The sequence below is a fragment of the Haliotis rufescens genome, unplaced genomic scaffold (assembly GCF_023055435.1).
Source record: "Haliotis rufescens isolate VD_foot unplaced genomic scaffold, xgHalRufe1.0.p SCAF_10, whole genome shotgun sequence".
NCBI classification, from domain to species: domain Eukaryota; kingdom Metazoa; phylum Mollusca; class Gastropoda; order Lepetellida; family Haliotidae; genus Haliotis; species Haliotis rufescens.
This window is the reverse complement of record NW_025963780.1, coordinates 28223156-28247521: the sequence shown is the minus strand read 5'-3', so window position 1 is coordinate 28247521 and position 24366 is coordinate 28223156. Positions and strand designations below refer to the sequence as shown.

Here is a 24366-nt window from a genome sequence, read left to right as displayed (position 1 = left end):
ATACATCAATGAAATTATTTGACTATATACAATGAAATCATGTTATACACTGCTATGAATTAATAATTTACAAAGTACATTTTGAGAGCAGTAAGGTATCTAGTAGATATACATTAGGTGTTTCTTTAAATTCCATATGAAGTGGCAGAAAGACATTATGATGCTTTGCCAAGTATCGTAATCAAGTTCGTTAGTCAAGTCATGGACATCTGCACCGAGAAAGAATGAAAGCATATCATCATCGTCAAGCATATCTATTTTCACGTATACATCTACATCAAGATTATCAATCAGGCATGAGAAGAAATTATTTCTGTCAGGCATAAACATTTCACAGTGCAAAATAATATGGCAATCATAGTCATAGCAATGTCTATTACAATGGTTACATTCGACACTTTTGCTCTTGAACCGATTTTAATACAAAGTTGCAGGGCTTGTCTTAAATGTGGATAGAGATACATTACATTATAAAAAAAACATGCATTTGTAACCGTTTATGAATTTTATGGTATTGTGAAAGATCTGGTCTCTGTGCTAGTCTCTCTCTCCAGATGTACTGTTCATTCTCTGATAGACGTCTGATTACAAGTCTCGTTAATACTAACGGTTTATCCAACATCTACCATCAGGTAAAACAAGACATTATGGCGTCTACGTTCTAAATCGTCATTCTCTGGAATATCTGTCGGAAAGCGCCAAACGCGCCCAGATTTTAAATCCATATAGCATCCAGAATGAATAAATCAATAAGAACCAGTCAAACAGAATGTGGCATATCTCATCCATGTTTACACCTTGACATAGGCTATTGTAACTGTATTTGAATTGTTTTATTTTTACACAACTAATTCTCATCTCTGAATGTTTCGGGATGGCTCACTGGGAGGTATTCACTCAATCTTTATACTCAGGAGTCCACCATGATGGTGGGTCATTACCCTCGTACGGTAACAACCGGTCAACATGAACAACCCTGGAAGATCTATTTGGACCATTTTGAATATGATATGTGATGTCATCAATTTGCTTAACACCACTTTGAAATGAATTTGTAACTCAGTTTTGCTTTTGTTGGGGTTAAACAACCATACTGGCTGTCCGACTTTAAGTCGTGATTCCTTGCTCCACAGGTCATATCGTTTTTCACACACTTCGGAAGAATTCTCCGAGCAGACTCAAAAGCATATTCACAATGTTGTTTGACCTCGTCGACATAGTTATATCTAGTCACGGGGTTCTCGTTAGGATTTCCTGTGACCAGGTGGTAAGGCATTCGCACTTGCCTTACCGAGCGTCAACTCGTTTGGTGTATAACCTGTCGACTCATGCTTTGAGCTTCGATAAGCAGCCATTACGAAAGAGACCTTGGTGTCCCTTCAGTATAAATGCTAAGCATTGCTGCTGATAATCTGTTAAACCACTCGACCTGGCCATTTGCCTGTGGTACTGTCTACCCTGATCACTAGACCCGTGAAGATCCGGGGTAGAATAGGTCTTCAGCAACCCATGCTTGCCGTAAAGTAAAACAACAAACCAACCAACCAACCAACCAACCATAGCGACAGACCCACTTCTCGACAATCTTCTATGCCACTGTTTTCGCCTAAATATTTGAAAACGCAAATATGTTGCCACTGGAGGTACGGTCCAGTGGGCCAGTGATATCAGTGGTGAGTCTCTCCATGGGTGAGCCTGTTGTATACTCTTTCATGGGTGCTTTCTGTTTTCTAGGACTCTTCCTGGCAACACACTTGTCACAACTGATGCAGTGCCGACGCACATCAGTTTCCATACCAATCCAGAAGTAGGACTGTTCAAGCTTGGCGAAAGTCTTGGAAACCCCAAGATGGCCTCCCAAAGGTGAGTCATGACATGCTTGAGGATAATTCGCCGCTTGATGGATGGTAGAACTATCTGCCAATGCCAATTCTTTCCATCCTGATTCTCCCATCTTCTGTGTAAGAAACCCTGCCTTATCGACAGTCAATGAAACTGGCCCCACAGCGCTTTGCATGCCTCAGAATATCCTGAAACGGTTTTCCCATTCAGGCCGTATATTTTTATCTCTAGCCTTCTATATTAGGATCGGGATCTCGAACCTGCAGGTCGTGAATCTCCTCAGGACTGAAGGAGGTTTCCTCAGCTCTATCGGACTGGTTTGAGCTGGAACAGGGGCGTATCTTTATTCTGTTTGGCAGTTTGTTAGCTGGTGATGGCATAACAACCAGGATTCGACTCTACCAGCCCAATGCTGTAAGGTGCACTCTCCCATTTACATTGGGGACAGGGCGCCTGAGGGATAGGTCAGGCCAGATTCTTAAACTGCGCTTCGAAAGCATGATAATCCAATTGGCCATTGAATTTAGGCAATTGGAGAGATATTCTTCCAATGATATGAGGGGCGGTCGGGTAGCCTAGTGGTTAAAGCGTTCGCTCGTCACGCCGAAGACCCGGGTTCGATTCTCGACATGGGTACAATGTGTGAAGCCCATTTCTGGTGTCCCCCGCCGTGATATTGCTTGAATATTGCTAAAAGCGTCGTAAAACCATACTCACTCACTCACTCACTCCAATTAAATGATCTCCCCTTGGGGGTTACTACAGACATAGGCTGCTTGAGACCTATTCTAACACGGAAGCCCCAGCGGGATCTGCAGACAGAATGACAATAATCTTTTTACATCATGAAACAATGGATGAGGGCAACTGATGAGAAATAAATACTGAGATAATGGCTTGGAAATAACAGCTGAGAACAATGAATGGGAAATAATGGATAAGAAATAACAGAATGGATATTGAATAAGAAATAATGGATGAAAAATAACAGATGCGAATATTGATGTACTGATGGATGAGAATCATGAATAAGAAAAGATGGATGTGAGTGAGTGAGTTGGGTTTAACGCCGCTTTTAACATTGATCCAGTTATATGACGGCGTGTCAGCTTAATGTGGGAGGAAAGCCCGAGATGAAGGTCGCAGATGTTTACCACTTCGGTGAAACCCACAAGCACGGGTAGTGTGCTGACAAACCTAGAAACATAATCGGGGCGAACCGGGATTCGAGCCCACAGTCATAGGTTTCTGGCGTGCCCAAGGGACGCAACTCTGCACAGCGAATCTCGGCGGCTTAAACGACTGGGCCACCCGTGCCCCCCGAAAAGATGGATGAGAATAATGGATAAGAAGTAATGGATATAAAAAATGAATAAGAAATAACTGGTGAGAACAATGGATGGGAAATACTGGATGTGAACAGTCGTCGGAAAATAACAGATGCAAACAATGAATTTAAAAATATTGGATGAGAATTCATGGATGAAATACAAATGATGGATGAGAACAATCAATAAAATATTACGGATGCAATCAAATAAGTCTTCAGCAACGCGACTAACGGGATCGGGTGGTCAGGCTCGCTGACTTAGTTGATGCATGTCATCGTATCCCAATTGTGTGGATCGATGGTCATATCATGATGTCAATCTCTCGATTGTCTGGTCCAGACTCGATTATTTAATGCCGTCACTTAGCTGGAATGTTGCGGAGTTCGGCGTTAAACAACAAACAAACAAACAAACAAACATTCTTCCTTTAACTGCGACGTAATTACAACCTGTGACCCTCACGAACCCCGCTTTTCTAGTTGAACCATACCAAGGACGCATGGACGAAGGAATATTGCTGAGTGCGGCGTTAAGCAAAAAACAAACTATTTAAAACACAATTAAAGACGAGACACCAACATTATTACTCCTCCGATAATGTGATTCCAAATTGTAATGGTATAACTGATGCTATTAGACCCAGGTTATCTTCATCACATGCCCTGTGGGGGTGAAATGCCAACCTACGCAAACGATTATTGTAAATAACACTACTGTAGATTTCCAGACAAGCTTTTTTTGAAAATGCATCAAACTTGTCAGAAAAGATCCATTTTAATTAAAAAAATACATCGTATGATAGTTTCCCGTACATCAGAAAGATTTAAGAATAGTTTTAAACTTCAGTACAAGAAAGGCAGAGGATATCTTAAATACCAAGACTGATTCGATACTATTCTGAATAATAATGTAGGTTTGACCCATGGGTTATAACTTTAGGGTGAGGCGATTTGGCGCGATATATTAATAATAAATATTTATATTTGCTAGTTTGTTTTTAACGCTGCACGCAGCAATACACACGCTATATGACGATGGACTCTAAATAATCAATAAAATCCAGTGATTGATGTTATGAGCACCGATCCTCGTTGTCACTCTATACCAGGTCACAGAGTCTTATGATTCAATAACAAGGCCTTTGATGATGAAACCATAATTCGAAGTAAGCAAAATGGGTCACATATGTTTATTTGTTTTGTTTATTGTTTATGATGATTGTGGACTTTGAGACTGAAGTGAGTGGGAAATACATGAATTGTTAATTTGTGTGTCATTTTTTTCACCTGAATTGTGTTGTATAGGTCGAGATTTTGTATAAAAAGTATCAAATTTAAGACATTCATACATTTCGCAACAGTAACAAGAGGCAGAATTTGTTTTTGAATATACGTACCCTAACTATAGAAGAAATAATAGGGTGCAAACTATCCTGAAAATTGAACGGTATGTATTCATATGGACCCGTCACTTGGTTGAAGCATGTCATCGATCCCAATTGCGTGGATCGATGCATCTTTAATCACTGGATTGTCTGGTCCAGACTCGATTAATTACAGATGATAGTTACATATATCAATATCAACTCACCTAGGATTTGTTTCACACATACGAGACGGGCTATGGAATGATGACAGAAATTCTTTGGTGAGATTTAACCACTAGGCTATACCCTATTGATATGTTTAGCTAGCCGCTAGATCAGCATTGACTCTCTTAGTTGCAAATATTTAATAAAAGTGAATGCGTGAGTTACACGTTAATATCACGTCGGCATTATTTATTTAATCCACCTCGTTACTTGGAGCAGGCCCCTATACAGCCTCAGACGTATCCAGGCCATCAAACCTGATCTTGTCCTTTTTGATAAATCCATTGAAATCATTTACATTATTGAATTTTCTGTCCCTTTTGACGCTAATATGATTGACAAGATTCAGGAAAAACATGGCAAAAGCGTGACATATCTACAAAAAAAAGTATTATTTACTTATTTGTTTCAGTTTTTGTCGCCATTATGTAAATTTGTAGAGTAATTATGTACACAATACATGTGTATTACATGTTTTTTTAGTTGAACAATTGACTTGCCTTTGCATGTGTTTGTAACGGGCGACTACGGTGGGGCTGACCTTTTCGCGAAGACTTGGTATCATCACTACTTGATAGTAATTCATGAACACGTATGATATAGTCGGAATCGTACAACCGATTCTGCTATCAGCAGATATTTCTAATGAATGTGGAAATGCTTTTGTCCCTTTATTTTACTTTAGTGAGTTGTCTCGATCATCTCTGGTTACGTACGCGTACAGTTACATTAATAAAGGATGCCGGAGATTATTACGAGTTGAACAGGTAATGTTTTCTTATTTCAATTGATTTAAAAAATAAATAAATTAATAATTCACTTATCAAGGTATGGGTCAAACAGTTTATATCACTACTTAGTGTTACTTATATACAAAATAATGATTTAGAAATAGATACTGTGTTGTAATTAATAATTCATGTATATTATTTGAACATTTTTCAACATTTAAACATGCGTCGTAATTAAATATTCGAATCCTAGTAACAGACAGTTTTTTAGTAAGAAATATTTGTTGTTTGTCCCCAGATATCAGATATGCGCTAAATACAATGTCTATTCCGAATACAGGATATTTACCATCCCAAAACACACTCGCGCGATAACCTCTATGTTCCATCTAACATGGCCAATGCATTTCTTAAGTGAGTGAGTGAGTGAGTTTGGTTTAACGCCGCTTTTAACAGTATTCCAGTTGTATCGCGGCGTGTCAGCTTAATGTGGGAGGAAAGCCCGAAGTGATGCAGGTCTCAGACGTTTACCACTTCTGTGAAACCCACGAGCACGGGTATGGTGCTGAAAAACGGGGCGAACGGTGATTCAAACCCACAATTATAGGTTTCTGGCGTGCCCAAGGGACGCAACTCAGCATAGCGAATCCAGGCGCCTTAGACGACTGGGCCACCCGTGCCCCCGCATTTCTAAAGTAAACAAGCACCTAGTCAGTGACTAGCAGTTTATCCTCCTCATTCGACTGCTCGTATAAATCTGATATCTCACAGCAGGTAATCATTTCTAGAAACAAAGTGCGTCAGTTGATCAGAAAAGTAGTTATTTCAATGCATTTAAACGTGTGAGGAGAGCCTAGGAATGATGCAGGGTCTTAGACATTTACCAATTTAGTGATATGGTGCTGACAAGAATCATAATCATGTGGTTGTGGCATGCATAAGGGACGCCATGTTTCTACCATGACTACCGGGCCACCTGGGATCTCTTGAAAGAGAAACCTAAAAAAATCTTTGATGCGCGGCACCAACACGGCCGCAAACACTTTGGTCGTTTATTAAATTTACAATAAATTAATTTTTCCCAAATTTGTAATCAAAACGGTCATGTTTAAAAAATATGAACAATATTGACTATTTTACATCTTATGCCATATTTTTTACTACTGTACGATTACCTCCCCTACATTTCACAATTTTATAAGCAATGCATTGTTTGACAGGCATTTCTTAGGATTTCAAAGGATTTGCTTGACTTTTTGCAATCTCAGAAAAGAATCAAGTTCCATTCTGTCAAAACATTTGATTTTTCAACTTTGTACACCATTATCCCACATGACAAACTTAAGGAACAACTTCTTTCCTTTATCCATAACGTGGTGATTACAGACAGTTTAGATTTGGACTCTTTAATTTGTAGTGCCATTTAACTCAAGCAGTCGTCAGGACGTTACTATGTTTGGAAACTAGTGTGGTGTTTAAACTCCGGGTATACCGTGGACAGGTACGGAATATTCTGTGGTGTTCTTGAAGCAAATTGGACTGTATGTAAGGGGACATTAACTCACACCTTCTCTCACACACACATGCATTTTCATCACATCAAGACCAGCTTTTATGTGAGGATCGCTCATCATCCCTGATTCCCTGCCTAGTCAATCACGGAAACTTGACCACTGTCGCCTCTGGGTGAATATATAAAATTGTCACTGACTTTTGCTATCACCACTGTATTTTTGTATTTGATACTGACCACTGCCATATTATTTATTGCCATTGAATATTGCACTATCACTCTATTGCTTACTGCCATTGTTATTGCTGTGCAGTAATTTGTATTTGTTTGTAAACTTAGTGGATTGTGTAATACATTTGTTGGTTGTATACCAATTGTTGATTGTTTGTTGGTTAATTTCCGGATTAACATATTGTTTCCATTTGGGAATCGACACGTAACAGTGTTGAAATGCCTGTGATTTCATTTTCGGATGAAATGTACATTGTTTGCTGATCAAGCAAACAGTATGCAAACAACGGTACCAAACTTTCAAGACATATCAATTGACCTAAGTCTTATGTTGTTCTGCAATGAAGATCTTCTTCAGCAAAAATAACGAAGCTACATTTCAAGTAGTTAATCTTGATATATTTAAAGCAAGAAGATTTTAATGATCTGATCTTCCACTATTAAATACTAGTATCTCTTATACTGCTTCCTCAATTTACTCATTTTTTTGTTAACATACGATGTAAGCTGATTAATTTAAATACCTGGTAGAGGGTTTCTGAGTTAAATAAGTTGCATGTTAAGAATAAATTCAATATGTCAGTTGATATGTGTCACAAAAGAGCACACCCACCTACGGATTTTAGTGAGTGAGTATGGTTTAACGCCTCTTTTAGCAATATTTCAGCAAAATCACGGCGGGGGACACCAGAAATGGGCTTCTGACATTGTACCCATGTCGGGAATCGAACACGGGTCTTCGGCGTGACGAGCGAACGCTTTAACCACCAGGCTACCTGACCGATCCCCTACGGATTTTAACTGACATAAATGACTATTATATAAGATGCAGACTCTGAATGTCAGAACCATGTTCACATGTAATACTGTTTGTTCTATGCAATGAACATGTTCAAAAACAAGAACGTGTAAAAACATTAAAGACTCGATTGGGAAGAAGATAACTGCAAATCACAAAAAGAAGTTGTAAGACAGTATACTGCCTCAGTCTTGTCTTCTATCTACATGACCCGTGAAGATGCGGGGTGGAATAGGTCTCCAGCAACCCATGCTTGTCGTAACAGGCGACTAATGGGATCGGGTGGTCAGGCTCGCTGACTTGGTTGATGCATGTTAAGATCCGGGGTAGAATAGGTCTTCAGCAACCCATGCTTGCTGTAAAAGGAGACTATGCTTGTCGTAAAAGGCGATGAACGGGATCGGGTGGTCAGGCTCGTTGACTTGGTTGATGCATGTTATCAATCCCAAATGCGTGGATCGATGCGCATGATGTCAATCACCGGATAGTCTGGTCCAGACTCGATTACTTACAGACCGCCGTCATATAGCTGGAATATTGCTGAGTGCGGCTTTAAACAACAAACAAACAAACAAACAAACAATTCTATCTACACCAAGCTTGGCGTGCCTGGCGGTGACGTCGAAGCAAAACAGCGTGCACGTGTATTCCTGTACGTCACAGGGCCGGATGTAGTGCTCCCTCAACCGGTTGCCTATGGTTCTGCCCCTAATTGGTCTCAACCCAGGAATTGTCCGATCTGTTTATGTCAGTTTGGTATCGATTCTGTAGATGCACCAAACGAATGTGAGTTGTCTTGTTTCCGTGACGTCACGCGTGGACAACCGGCCCTAAGCAAGTCCTGAGTGTTGCGACCCGTGAAGATCCGGGGTAGAATAGGTCTTCAGCAACCCATGCTTGCCGTAAAAGGTGACTATGCTTGTCGTAAAAGGCGACTAACGGGATCTGGTGGTCAGGCTCGCTGACTTGGTTGATGCATGTCATCAATCCCGATTGCGTGGATCGATATTCATGATGTCAATCACTGGATTGTCTGGTCCAGACTCGATTATTTACAGACCGCCGTCATATAGCTGGAATATTGCTGAGTGCGGCGTTAAACAACCAACCAACCAACCAACCAACCTGAGTGTTGCCCTGCTGTAGATAACGTCACCAAAGAGATGATATTGTGTTTCAATGAACATTACAATGTCTGGCAGCTTCGTTTTGCGCCATTCCTATTTGCAGCATATCCACGTCAGGTAGAAGTTGATTTTCAACAAACCGTGTCATTGCGTAAACTTTTTTTCGTACAGTTAAACAAGTCTTTTTTATTAGCATCCGATAGTTAAACAATCATTGTGTGGTCGTCACATTAAAAAACACGTGTGTGAGTATCATGCTCCCAACAAACACGCAACGATTAAACTTGTGCCCGTGCATGAACATGCACGTGCAATTGTGAATTACGATCTTAAAGTCGATGGGGCCTCTTCATGAATATGTATTGACAGATGCATTATTGAATTTTTTGAACTTTTCATGAAGCACAGTTACTTGTTTCTGTTGGTATATAACAGTATATGGGTGGACGAATGTTCCAATTTGATCCCTTTTAGTCTCCCTATTGTTGCACCAACGCCATTGCATCTGCTTGCGGCTGATCTGTTTGTTACACTTCAGCTGTCAAGTGAGATTTCTTCAATTGGGTTTACCTGTAGAAGCTGCATCCATCCACGTGAAACATAACCGCCTCCGTGGTCTAGTGGTAGAGCGTCCGCCCGGAGAGCGGAAGTCCGGGGTTCGATCCCCGACCGCGTCATACAAAAAGACGTTAAAAGATGGTACTTGTTGTTACCCTGTCTGGCGCTTGGCATTAAGGGGCTAAAACAAGGACTGGTCGGCTCGGAGTCAGTATACTGTGTCTGAGTGGGGTATTCATGTTAAACTGCGGCATGGTATCTCAGTGAGCTAGCACTATAAATCGGCATCAGTCCGGACTAGTACAAGCAGCCACACAAACACGCACACGTGCATGCACGTCGCTATATAAGTGCAATAATCTTGGACGCGACGTTAAACCCCATTTCACCTCACCACGTGAAACAAGCAGCGTCTGCCGCTATCATAAATCTGACACTGAGAGCTTCATCCACCAGCAGACAGTTTTACTGTATCAGTTATGCGTGGGCGTCGAAAAAGCGTCGATTTTACGCTTGTAATTAACGACGAATTTTCAATGCTTTTTGGACGCGCACCAGGTATTGAATTTTCCTTCGATGCTTCGTCCAATGGCGACATATGTGTTTGCAGTGCATGAGTGAGTGGGTTACTGGAAACAGTTATATGTAAATGGTGGGTGTTTGTCTTACCTAGAATACCCACGGGCTTCTTTACTTAATACGAAGACATGTATTGTACAGGTAGATTACATATAAATACAGAAACGCGACAAACACAAACAAACACATCAACAAACAACCAAATCGATGCACTCACGGTTCTCGGCGTCAAAGGCTCCATGTACAGAATCCTTTGTTTAATACCGTACCCCATGTAGGTTTCATCAGTGTGTTTAATGTTAAAGATTAGCGTCACTTCAGAATTTCCTCCCACGTCAAGCTGAAACGCAGTACATGTAATATAATGTGTTCAAAGCTGCGTTTAACCAAACTCACTCATTCCTGTCAGCGGCGAGACTTTTGGTTAGTAGCAGTCGGCGACGAGAACCTTTAACGCAGAGTTTAACGCCTCTTTGAAGAATATTCCATATTTATCACGGCGTGCCAGCTTAATATGGGAGGAAAGCCCGAAATGATGCCGGTCTCAGAATGTTACAACTTTGGTGAAAGCAACGAGCACGGGTATGGGTGGAAATGAAAGTGGCCTAAATTAATTAAAAAGTCCACAAACAGTAAACGGCAACTGACTAGGTTGCTACCTTGATATTTGTGCAAATCCTCCTTAAGCAATACAGAAAGCTATAAGAACAATACCACTGAAACAAAACCTACACTCATGTAAACGGTTATATTTTTTCATTTTCAAAATGTGTCGTCATCAACTAATTGACCTTAACTTTCTGAGAGAAATACTGAAAACAATTGTATTTGTTTGTTTGTTTATTTGTTGTTTAACAGGGCACTCAGCAATATCCCAGCTTCATGAAGGCGATCTGTAAATACTCGAGTCTGGATCAGACAACCCTGCAGTGATTGACATCATGAGCATCGATCCACACAATTGGGATACGATGACATGCATCAACCAAGACAGCGAGCCTGCCCACCCGATCCCGTTAATCACCTCTTACGACAAGCATACGGCAAAGAAGGGTTGCTGAATACCTTTTGAAAAGTTTGTGAGTTTGGCGATGAACACAAACCCTACCCTCAGTGGAAATTTCACGCAGTTACTTCTACCCACTTATTTCTTCAATAGTCGGGCGCGGTAATATAGCTAAATGGTTAAAGCGTTAAAGCGAATGCCTAGGTTCGATTTCCCCATGGGTGCAATGTGTTAAGCCATTCTGGTGTTCTAGGAATCTTGGCAAAGAGACGTAAAACATACACTCGCTCAATAGTCATTGAAGCATACGTAAAATATCTTCAGGCACTCTCTTGTGGCGTTTTTATGTGATACTGAAATACTGAACTTCATTCTGTCTTAACATATATAGTTGATATGTACACGTTTCACGTTTAACCAAAAATAATAAAAACACATTAAGAGCAATATTGTCAATGCATGCATTTCCCATAATTCCAAAATTATCATTACAAGAGAATTTTTGGGGGAGAACAATGTTCATGGAAAATTAATACATTGCCTAAACACGTTTTTGAAGTGCGACTTCCGCAAACGGTTGTAATCAATATTTAAGGATAAAACTGTATACTTGACATTTATTTAAGACTCGTTTCATTATTACATTTGAGACAAAATATATTTCGTTCACTATGCGGGTTGTAACGACATTAACAAACCGGAAATAGTCAGAAAAACGACAATCATGGCGGCAAAAACGAAAGTTGACAACATTCTACTGTCGTCTTGTACTAATTTTAATGTATGTCGACAAACTTTTCTGTGGATATGTTATTTATGGAATCATGCCTTCGACATGTCTAGATATTTGTTTGTTACGGTGATAAGTAATGGTTGTCAGGACGAAATATGGCTGTTCGCTACATTTGGCAAAAGAGGATATTCAAAGAAGTCTTAATAATGTCAAATGAAAAATAATGTCAAATGAGTGAGAGGACTGTTCGGCAAGTATATTACTTATGTAACTATAAATTACTGCATTGGTGGCCATCATGTGACAGAAATAGTAGTGTAGTTTTCCGCTCCGTTAGTGGCATCACCTGTTTTCGTTGTATTTTTATGTGACTCTCAGTCTCGCAATAAAAAAAAACAGACACCGTGTTTACAGCGCCACCTGCCCCTAGATTTTTCGAAACTAACGCTGCCGCGTTATAACCAATGTCAGTATGTTAGTTTCTCTGTTCTCATATGACAATACATAATAGGACTGGCTGTTGATATAGTATAGAGATCGATAATTACTCACTAAGTATTGATTAATAATCGATAATTATCGGAGAAGTAACTTTAACTTTAAAATGCAAGAAAGTCACAAGAAAGACATCAACATATTTCACTCATTGGTGAGCAGTGACACATTTATGCATAGATTACTTTGTGGACATTTGAGATATAAGATTAACAGTTGCTTTCCTTCTTCAACAGTTGACTTTATCATGTTTATCATGTTTATTGACAATGACAAGACTGTTTCAGTTAATCTAAACTTTGATCTCATCACAATATTTTATGTAAGTAAAAATACATAAAAATACATAAAAATACAACAATATTTTATGTAACAATTTCATATTGATAATCGTTAATATTTCTTCCCACCGATGATAATTGTGATTATCTATTGTTTTAGTCATCCCTTCTACATAATCATGATAAGATATATTCATAGCCGATTGCTGCTATGCTGGATGTAGACTCATGTCTTGACTGTTGTGACTCTTGGCTAGATAATTCACTGTCATGGCATTGCGCACCTTTCAGCTATTTCAAAACGTTTTTCAAGCTTGGATGTCTGACTGTAAACATGGTAAAGCCAACATTATTTCATTTTAAATTGGCCTGTCGATTTATGAAAATTTATAGATCATAATTTTGGGGTCATCTCTGATATGTTTTTTGCTATTTTGCACAATTGCTCCTTAAGCCTGATCTGTTGGTGAAACTTTCAAGTGGTGTTATTGTGGTGATTGGTCTTTGAATATGGAAAATTGGTGAACCAAACGTTGGTGTTGTTCTTATTATTCCAAAAGGAAATCCACTTTTTTTGTCACAGAGTTTGACTTATCACAGATTCTACCACCTGCATTGTCATGGTTGGTTGGTTGGTTTCTTGTTTTACGCTGCACTCAGCAATATTCCAGCTATATGACGACCGTCTGTAAATAATCGAGTCTGGTCCAGACAATCCAGTGATTAATATCATGAGCATTGATTCACGCAATTGGGATTGATGACAGGCATCAACCAAGTCAGCGAGCCTGCTCATGATATCAATCACTGGATTGTCTGGTCCAGACTCGATTATTTACAGACTGCCGTCATATGGCTGAAATATTGCTGAGTGCCCTTGTTAAACAATAAACAAACATCATATACAATGATATAGGAGGGTTCATAGAACACAATTTTCACCTTGAGATGGTTTCTTGACATTGAAAGGTAAATCTTGCCTGTTAAAGACAATTGTATTCTATAAGGTGAACATACAGTTTTTAATTTGTCCTCAGACATATCCAGCTGTGCCACATTTTCTCTCAAAAGGGAGGTAACTCTCCCAAGTGCTCAAGTACGAGTTTACTTCTTGAGTAGTGCTTCTACTTGAGTACCCATTTCACTTCTAGTTTTAGTTCTATTTTGTAAACTGAACCCTTGTTCAACCATTTTACTATTTGTCATCCAAATGAAACAAAACTAACCAATGAGTTTTTAATTGAGTTATAATGTGTGTCGCCATCCTTCACTTAAAGAATATTAACTTGCAGATATTAATGTAAGACATGTATTTAGAACTTGTGTTGTCATCCTTAAGTTACACCCGAATATGTTTCTTGGTTTGTCAGCACCATACCCTTGCTCATGTGTTTCACCGAAGTGGTAAACACCTGGTAAAGGTCTGTGAGAGAAGCATCACATCAGGCTTTCCTCCCACATTAAGCTGACCCATCGTAATGTAACTGGAATACTGTTCAAAGTGGCTCGCTCACTCACTCACTCACTCACTCACTCACTCACTCACTCACTCACTCACTCACTCACTCACTCACTCACTCACTCACTCACTCACTCACTCACTCACTCACTCACTCACTCACTCACTCACTCACTCACTCACTCACTCACTCACTCACTCACTCACTCACTCACTCACTCACTCACTCACTCACTCACTCACTCACTCACTCACTCACTCACTCACTCACTCACTCACTCACTCACTCACTCACTCACTCACTCACTCACTCACTCACTCACTCACTCACTCACTCACTCACTCACTCACTCACTCACTCACTCACTCACTCACTCACTCACTCACTCACTCACTCACTCACTCACTCACTCACTCACTCACTCACTCACTCACTCACTCACTCACTCACTCACTCACTCACTCACTCACTCACTCACTCACTCACTCACTCACTCACTCACTCACTCACTCACTCACTCCAAGGTTATCGTCTCTGGTTGGTATTAAGTTTTGAACTTTATTTCCAGTATTGTCACTACTAGATGCATCAATGGAGAAAGGTGGTCTCACAGATGAACAGAGGAGGAAAATAGAAGAAAACCGCAAACGAGCCTTGGAACGACGTCAACAAAAGAGTCCACAGAAAGCATCTCTTCCTGTTCAAACTGTCACAACAAATAAAATCATTAATCCACCATCTCAATTTCCAGGAAACAAAGGACAAATAAGCAGTTTTGGACTGACAACTGTTAGAAGCATTGGTACAAACTCACATCAGCACAGTTCCAAACCACCTTCTTCATCTTTGGGATCAATAGCCTCAGAAAAATCATTTCAGAATAACCGGTTCCAACAGTACAGCTATTCACATGCTTCTGGCCAGAGCAAATCTAGTGATTGGAAAAACACAAGGACTAATTCATCCAGCACGACAAGTGGTCTATATAAGTCTGGACATAAGCAAGATCCTGTGTCGGCAAAAGTTTTCTATTCCCAAAATACTGTAAAAGGACAGTGTGTGTTGGAGTCGAGGGAAAGATTCCGTGTGGACATCAGCTATCATGCAGGGCTGGTGGAGATCTTCAAATCTCTCAACTCAAAATTATATGGTAACAGTTTGATGACAGTTTGTAGTATGGAATGGTTAGTCCTAATAGTATAGATTATGCCAACTGGATTTACTGTAATGAGGGGTGGGGTAGCCTAGTGGTTAAAGCTTTTGCTCGTCACATCGAACACCCAGGTTTGAGTTCCCATATGGGTACAATGTGTGAAGCCCATTTTTGGTGTCCCCCGCCGTGATATTGCTGAAATATTGGAAAAAGCGGTGTAAAACAACACTCACTCACTACTGTAATGAAGCCATAGGAAGAGACCATCAGGAATATTACTGGTACTTGTGTGGGGTCTTTATTTGTGTCCACATGTACGTAATAGGTAATTAATGTTTAATATACGGTGCCAGTATTAAAAATGTACGCCCCATCTGCAGCTATTTGCCTATCTTCTTTCTTGGTATGCTGGGGGCATGGGTGGCCCAGTTGTCTAAGGCGCCGCAATTTGCTGTGCAAAGTTGCGTCCCTTGGGCGCGCCAGGAAACCTATGATTGTGGGTTCAAATCCTGGTTCGCCCCGATTATGTTTCTAGGTTTGTCAGCACCATACCCGTGCTCGTGGGTTTCACCGAAGTGGTAAACGTCTGAGACCTGCATCACTTCGGGCTTTCCTCCTACATTGAGCTGACACGCCGTGATATAACTGGAATACTGTTAAAAGTGGCGTTAAACCCCACTCACTCACTCACTCACTCTTGGTATGCTTCTGGAAACCTCCACACCATTTTGTTCAGTAGTTTTTTAATATTCTATTGAGTGCAACATATCAATCATAATGTAAGAAATGATCCCATTAAGATCCAAATTTAAATGTTTTAGAGGTTTTACTGTAATACATGTTTCAAGTTTTATCAAGTTTAATAGCAAACAAAATATCACTTCCTCGTCACGCTCATCTTACTGGTATCTGACTGACTGACTGACTGACTGACTGACTGTCATGTTAGATTGAAGTAACGTGGACCTTGAGTGTATTTCTCACCAGGACTCACTTCTTTGTGCCTACATGATTTATAATAAAACTATATATGGATGGTACACTGACAGATATTGTTCTTTTCCAGATGCTGTCAGTCGAAAGTGGAGCTTTAAGCTGGAAGATTATGATAACCTGTGTGAGTATCAGTTAGACCCCTCGGAAAATACTTAGCATGTCACTTACAGCTGTGATCCGTGTGGGATTCTGGGTTAGAATAGATTCACAGCAACCTACTATCCATGCTGGGTGTACATGTTGTACGAGTTGAAACATTGTTTTGATGGGTCAGTATGACCTGCCTCACTATATACACTACCGGTATATACGCCATGTACACTACATGCACTATAGATACTATGTACACTATGACCGCTTCCGTGATCTAGCTGATAGAGTCTCTTTCTGGAGAGTGGAGGTCAGTGGTTCTATCGCCATCACCTTGCCATACCAGAAAACAGCAAAAAGTGGTACTTGTTTTTTTTCTGCCTGGCATTCGGAAACATAGCCTCACACACCTCGAGATCCGTTGACAATTTCCTATATACACTTTACATTTACAAAATTATTGTCCCCCTGTGTGACACGTAATCCTATCATAATCGATGTAACTATCATCAACCAGTGTTTTTAAGCCAACTCATTGTTGAGTATCTTTAATTTTGGCTGGTATTGTGCACAACCAAGTGATGATGTAAATCCTGCTGGGGTATCATGCAGGACGCAGAGGTACTGTAAGTCCCAATGATCCCCAGCGAAGTGGCCTAGCTTTGGTTACTGGTGGCCTATAGCCCGTGTTTTAAAACTGTATATATAATATTGTTATGTTCAAATATGTTTCATAAATTGTTTCCAAATATATTATTCTCAAATATGTTTCACAATTTGTTTTTAAATAAAAATTTGCATTAAAAACTAAATTGTAAATATATTAACTTGGTCTCGTCGCTATATGGCTGAAATAATGCCGATGCGACGTTAAATTTTAACTCACTCACTCACTTTACATTCTATACACTGTACAATATATACACTATGTACACTATACACTGTACGCACACAACACTCTTTATTCACTGTAGACCTGTGAAGATCTGGGGTCTTCAGCAACCCATGCTTGCCGTAAAAGGCGACTTTGCTTGTAGGCAACTATGCTTGTAAGCTGGTAAGAGGCGACTAACAGCATCGGGTGGTCAGGCTCGCTGACTTGGTTGATGCATGTCATTGTATTCCAATTGCATGGATAGATGCTCATGATGTCAATCACTGGATTGTCTTCTCCAGAGTCGATTATTTACAGACCGCTGGAATATTGTTCAGTGCAGCATTAACCAACAAACAAACAAATAAACAAACAAACAATACACTGTATGTTGCAGTGAAGGCTGTGACCCCCCTGAAACCCCAGGTCCACCTTGAGCCCCTCCCCAGGGCTATACTACAGACGTTTGCCAAGCAGCTCAGGGGCACCTATGAGTCCAATGACATCCCTGAGGCTGACCTCTCCAAGGTCGATGCCGTACTGGTCGACGCCCTCATGCCGTTCCAGCGACTCGGTGTCAGGTAATTATTGGGGTTGATAGCGTGAGTGAGTGCATAGGTGAAGAGTCGTGTGTTAGTGCCACAGTGTTTCAGTTATGTCATGACATGTCCCCAGCTTGTGTCAACTTTGTAGAATTCAGGGTGTAGTCATATACCTCATTAGTGAAAGGAAGGAACGGGTACCCGGGCCAAGTTGTCAAAGGTGCAGAGTTGCGCCCCTTGGACACGCCAGAAACCTATGATCGTGTGTGTGAATGCCGGTTCACACCGATTATGTTTCTGTTTTGTGGGTTTCACCAAAGTGGTAAACATCTGAGACCTGCATCACTTCGGGCTTTCCTCCCACATTAAGCTCACGCACTGTGATATGACTGGAATATTGTTCAAAGCAGCATTAGAAGCCAACTCACTCCCTTAGTAGCAAAAGGCAGCCCATGATCACTACATCCGGCTCCTTGACCTTTGAAACCGGACACTCACTGCAATATTCACTCCAACATACACTGCAACATACACTGCAACATACACTGCAACACCAATTCCTTTTTTGAGTCTCATATCTACACAGACTGTCCGTAACCGTTCACCAGCTGCTGGAAGAGGCTTAGCAAGATGGCCTGACGTTGGCATTATTTTACTTCAAAGCAATCAACTTCAGCACATGCAGTGTCATGACATCTTCAGTGGCTTCCCCATAATGGCGTAGTGTTTGGTTTAGTGGCAGATCCTGTTTCCTTCTTCCAAGAAATCTGTATGTATCGGCAACGGAATGAGCGTTATACAAGATGTTGCATACAGATTCAGTGGAGGAAGAGACATTTTGTGGGGAGTCAGCTCTTATCGCTGAACGACAGATCTTGTTAATATCTAGGGCAACTTAGCAGGTGTACTTATCATGAAGAGATCTTTGGTCTTCCCATTCTTGAGTGTGAAGCCATTTCTGGTATCCCTGCCGTGATATTGCTGGAATAATACTGAAAGTGGCGTAAAACTATTGTCACTCTCTCAGACCCATGAAGATTCCTGGGTAGAATAGGTCTTCACCAACCCATGCTTGCCGTAAAAGGTGACTATGCTTGTCATAAAAGGCGACTAACGGGATCGGGTGGTCAGGCTCGCTGACTTGGTTGATGCATGTCATCGATCCAAATTGCGTGGATCGATGCTCATGATATTAATCACTGGATTGTCTGGTCCAGACTCGATTATTTACAGACCGCCGTCATATAGCATGAATATTGCTGAGTGCGGCGTAAAACAACAAACCAACCAACCAACACTACCATTCTCCAGGCTCTGCATTCAGCATGACAATGCTCGTTCCCACTCTGCAATTTCTGAGGTCTCAGAACATTTACGTACTGCAGTGTCAGTCAATCACCGAATCTGTACCCGATATAGCATCTGTGGGATGAGCTGGACTGACGTTTACGTCATTGTCAACTAGGGCTGTAGAATCTGCAGCTATTATGCCAAGCTCTTCAGTAAGAATGGGCTGCCATTCCACAAATCGTCATCCACAGGCTTCTTTGTTACATGTGCAGGAGGTGTGCCAGTCATTCAGCCTAATGGTGGACACATGCGGCATAGTCTCTACAGCTGCTGTGATTGAGCCATAACTGGCACATGCAGAGATGTCTGTGTTAACATTTGATGAACTCTGTTCCACTCTGTGATCTTCGCAACACACATGTCCCACGTATCACTTTTAAGGCCTTAGAAGTCACTGAACAAATCTCTTGAAAAGCACATATGCGTTTCATTTGAGAGGGGAGTATATTGTTATGTCACTTGTTACATTTTTGTGAATTCAAAATCATTAATTTACAATCAAAATAAATAACTCACAATAGCCACCTCTGATTGAAACAGCAGATTTGATGTCCCCATCAACACAGAAGATAATATTCATCGAAAGTACTTCTCCCTCAGTCACTTTCAGTAGCACTGAAATAGCGATTCATAACATCATTGGTTACAAACTGCAAGAGTTGCAGTTTCTACAGCCTTCAAAGTATGTGTGGCGATATGTTTGAAATTGAGGGGCGACCAAGTCATGTTTCCTTTTGAAGCAGCTATGCTACACTTTTAAAGCCTAGCATGTATGCAAGTAATGTATAGTGATGTGATAAGAAACAAGGTTTTCAGCATAAAGAGAGCAATACTTTGATTTAAGGCTATATCAGTGTTTCCTTAATTCAATTTGACAACTCACCCAAACATTAGACTCAACCCACGTCCCTTCACTTAGTATCTTGGTAGGGGGCGGTCGGGTAACCGAGTGGTTAAAGTGTTCGCTCATCACGCCGAAGTCCCGGGTTCGATTCCCGACATGGGTACAATGTGTGAAGCCCATTTCTGGTGTCCCCCGCCGTGATATTGCTGGAATATTGCTAAAAGTAAAAGCGGCGTAAAACCGTACTCGATCACTCACTAGTATCTTGGGTAGAATGTGTGAAGCTCATTTCTGGTATACCCCTCCGAAATATTGCTGGAATATTGCTATAGTGGTGTAAAACCATACTCACTCACTCACTTAATATCTTCGCAAACAGTTTGTGTTTAATTTTGTCATGGCAGAATGGAGATAAACATACTTATCTTCAATGTTGAGCAAGCTTACCTGTGAACATAACTAAGCTGAGATGAGTTTTGAACTGAAAGTGTTTTGAACGACAGATGTTTAAGCTTACTTTTGCTTTCAGTTTTGCCATCCATAAGCAAGGCCGGGTGCTGCTAGCTGATGATATGGGCCTGGGAAAGACGATACAAGCCATATGTGTTGCAGCCTACTACCGGCATCTGTGGCCGTTGTTGGTTGTCTCCCCTTCTTCTGTTAGGTTCGACTGGGCTCAGGTAGGTCTGTATTTACAGCCGTACTACATGGTGAATTGTAGCTATCTGTGTTGCAGCCTACTACCGGCATCTGTGGCCCTTGTTGGTTGTCTCCCCTTCTTCTGTTAGGTTCGACTGGGCTCAGGTAGGTCTGTATTTACAGCCGTACTACATGGTGAATTGTAGCTATCTGTGTTGCTGCCTACTACCGGCATCTGTGGCCCTTGTTGGTTGTCTACCCTTCTTCTGTTAGATTCGACTGGGCTCAGGTAGGTCTGTATTTACAGCCGTACTACATGGTGAATTGTAGCTATCTGTGTTGCTGCCTACTACCGGCATCTGTGGCCCTTGTTGGTTGTCTACCCTTCTTCTGTTAGGTTCGACCGGGCTCAGGTAGGTCTGTATTTACAGCCGTACTACATGGTGAATTGTAGCTATCTGTGTTGCTGCCTACTACCGGCATCTGTGGCCCTTGTTGGTTGTCTACCCTTCTTCTGTTAGGTTCGACCGGGCTCAGGTAGGTCTGTATTTACAGCCGTACTACATGGTGAATTGTAGCCATCTGTGTTGCTGCCTACTACCGACATCTGTGGCCCTTGTTGGTTGTCTACCCTTCTTCTGTTAGATTCGACTGGGCTCAGGTAGGTCTGTATTTACAGCCGTACTACATGGTGAATTGTAGCCATCTGTGTTGCTGCCTACTACCGACATCTGTGGCCCTTGTTGGTTGTCTCCCCTTCTTCTGTTAAGTTCGACTGGGCTCAGGTAGGTCTGTATTTACAGCCGTACTACATGGTGAATTGTAGCCATCTGTGTTGCAGCCTACTACCGGCATCTCTGGCCGTTGTTGGTTGTCTCCCCTTATTCTGTTAGATTCGACTGGGCTCAGGTAGGTCTGTATTTACAGCCGTACTACATGGTGAATTGTAGCCATCTGTGTTGCAGCCTACTACCGGCATCTCTGGCCGTTGTTGGTTGTCTCCCCTTATTCTGTTAGATTCGACTGGGCTCAGGTAGGTCTGTATTTACAGCCGTACTACATGGTGAATTGTAGCCATCTGTGTTGCAGCCTACTACCGGCATCTCTGGCCGTTGTTGGTTGTCTCCCCTTATTCTGTTAGATTCGACTGGGCTCAGGTAGGTCTGTATTTACAGCCGTACTACATGGTGAATTGTAGCCATCTGTGTTGCAGCCTACTACCGGCATCTCTGGCCGTTGTTGGTTGTCTCCCCTTATTCTGTTAGATTCGACTGGGCTCAGGTAGGTCTGTATTTACAGCCGTACTACATGGTGAATTGTAGCTATCTGTGTTGCAGCCTACTACCGGCATCTCTGGCCGTTGTTGGTTGTCTCCCCTTATTCTGTTAGATTCGACTGGGCTCAGGTAGGTCTGTATTTACAGCCGTACTACATGGTGAATTGTAGCTATCTGTGTTGCTGCCTACTACCGGCATCTGTGGCCCTTGTTGGTTGTCTACCCTTCTTCTGTTAGATTCGACTGGGCTCAGGTAGGTCTGTATTTACAGCCGTACTACATGGTGAATTGTAGCTATCTGTGTTGCAGCCTACTACCGGCATCTGTGGCCCTTGTTGGTTGTCTACCCTTCTTCTGTTAGATTCGACTGGGCTCAGGTAGGTCTGTATTTACAGCCGTACTACATGGTGAATTGTAGCCATCTGTGTTGCAGCCTACTACTGGCATCTCTGGCCGTTGTTGGTTGTCTCCCCTTATTCTGTTAGATTCGACTGGGCTCAGGTAGGTCTGTATTTACAGCCGTACTACATGGTGAATTGTAGCTATCTGTGTTGCAGCCTACTACCGGCATCTCTGGCCGTTGTTGGTTGTCTCCCCTTATTCTGTTAGATTCGACTGGGCTCAGGTAGGTCTGTATTTACAGCCGTACTACATGGTGAATTGTAGCTATCTGTGTTGCAGCCTACTACCGGCATCTCTGGCCGTTGTTGGTTGTCTCCCCTTATTCTGTTAGATTCGACTGGGCTCAGGTAGGTCTGTATTTACAGCCGTACTACATGGTGAATTGTAGCTATCTGTGTTGCAGCCTACTACCGGCATCTCTGGCCGTTGTTGGTTGTCTCCCCTTATTCTGTTAGATTCGACTGGGCTCAGGTAGGTCTGTATTTACAGCCGTACTACATGGTGAATTGTAGCCATCTGTGTTGCAGCCTACTACCGGCATCTCTGGCCGTTGTTGGTTGTCTCCCCTTATTCTGTTAGATTCGACTGGGCTCAGGTAGGTCTGTATTTACAGCCGGACTACATGGTGAATTGTAGCCATCTGTGTTGCAGCCTACTACCGGCATCTCTGGCCGTTGTTGGTTGTCTCCCCTTATTCTGTTAGATTCGACTGGGCTCAGGTAGGTCTGTATTTACAGCCGTACTACATGGTGAATTGTAGCCATCTGTGTTGCAGCCTACTACCGGCATCTCTGGCCGTTGTTGGTTGTCTCCCCTTATTCTGTTAGATTCGACTGGGCTCAGGTAGGTCTGTATTTACAGCCGTACTACATGGTGAATTGTAGCTATCTGTGTTGCAGCCTACTACCGGCATCTCTGGCCGTTGTTGGTTGTCTCCCCTTATTCTGTTAGGTTCGACTGGGCTCAGGTAGGTCTGTATTTACAGCCGTACTACATGGTGAATTGTAGCTATCTGTGTTGCAGCCTACTACCGGCATCTCTGGCCGTTGTTGGTTGTCTCCCCTTATTCTGTTAGATTCGACTGGGCTCAGGTAGGTCTGTATTTACAGCCGTACTACATGGTGAATTGTAGCTATCTGTGTTGCAGCCTACTACCGGCATCTCTGGCCGTTGTTGGTTGTCTCCCCTTATTCTGTTAGATTCGACTGGGCTCAGGTAGGTCTGTATTTACAGCCGTACTACATGGTGAATTGTAGCCATCTGTGTTGCAGCCTACTACCGGCATCTCTGGCCGTTGTTGGTTGTCTCCCCTTATTCTGTTAGATTCGACTGGGCTCAGGTAGGTCTGTATTTACAGCCGTACTACATGGTGAATTGTAGCCATCTGTGTTGCTGCCTATTACCGGCATCTCTGGCCGTTGTTGGTTGTCTCCCCTTATTCTGTTAGATTCGACTGGGCTCAGGTAGGTCTGTATTTACAGCCGTACTACATGGTGAATTGTAGCCATCTGTGTTGCTGCCTACTACCGGCATCTCTGGCAGTTGTTGGTTGTCTCCCCTTATTCTGTTAGATTCGACTGGGCTCAGGTAGGTCTGTATTTACAGCCGTACTACATGGTGAATTGTAGCTATCTGTGTTGCTGCCTACTACCGGCATCTGTGGCCCTTGTTGGTTGTCTACCCTTCTTCTGTTAGATTCGACTGGGCTCAGGTAGGTCTGTATTTACAGCCGTACTACATGGTGAATTGTAGCCATCTGTGTTGCAGCCTACTACTGGCATCTCTGGCCGTTGTTGGTTGTCTCCCCTTATTCTGTTAGATTCGACTGGGCTCAGGTAGGTCTGTATTTACAGCCGTACTACATGGTGAATTGTAGCTATCTGTGTTGCAGCCTACTACCGGCATCTCTGGCCGTTGTTGGTT

The 24366-nt window shown here is 41.9% G+C and overlaps 1 protein-coding gene across 3 annotated transcripts in view; it reads left to right on the top strand.

Annotated features, from left to right (window-relative positions):
* Positions 1 to 11963: 11963 nt before the first annotated feature.
* Positions 11964 to 24366, top strand: part of LOC124135046 (SWI/SNF-related matrix-associated actin-dependent regulator of chromatin subfamily A-like protein 1) — a 55963-nt gene continuing 43560 nt past the window's right edge. For 2 of the 3 annotated variants that reach the window (XM_046500210.2, XM_046500212.2), the window contains exons 1-5: positions 11964 to 12089; positions 14846 to 15427; positions 16497 to 16547; positions 17788 to 17971; positions 20656 to 20806. In XM_046500210.2, the coding sequence (XP_046356166.1) occupies positions 14869 to 15427; positions 16497 to 16547; positions 17788 to 17971; positions 20656 to 20806 (945 nt within the window). In that variant the 5' untranslated portion in view covers positions 11964 to 12089; positions 14846 to 14868. Of the gene's footprint in view, positions 12090 to 12124; positions 12691 to 14845; positions 15428 to 16496; positions 16548 to 17787; positions 17972 to 20655; positions 20807 to 24366 lie in introns of those variants that run through there. The other variant, XM_046500211.2, reaches the window with a different exon arrangement.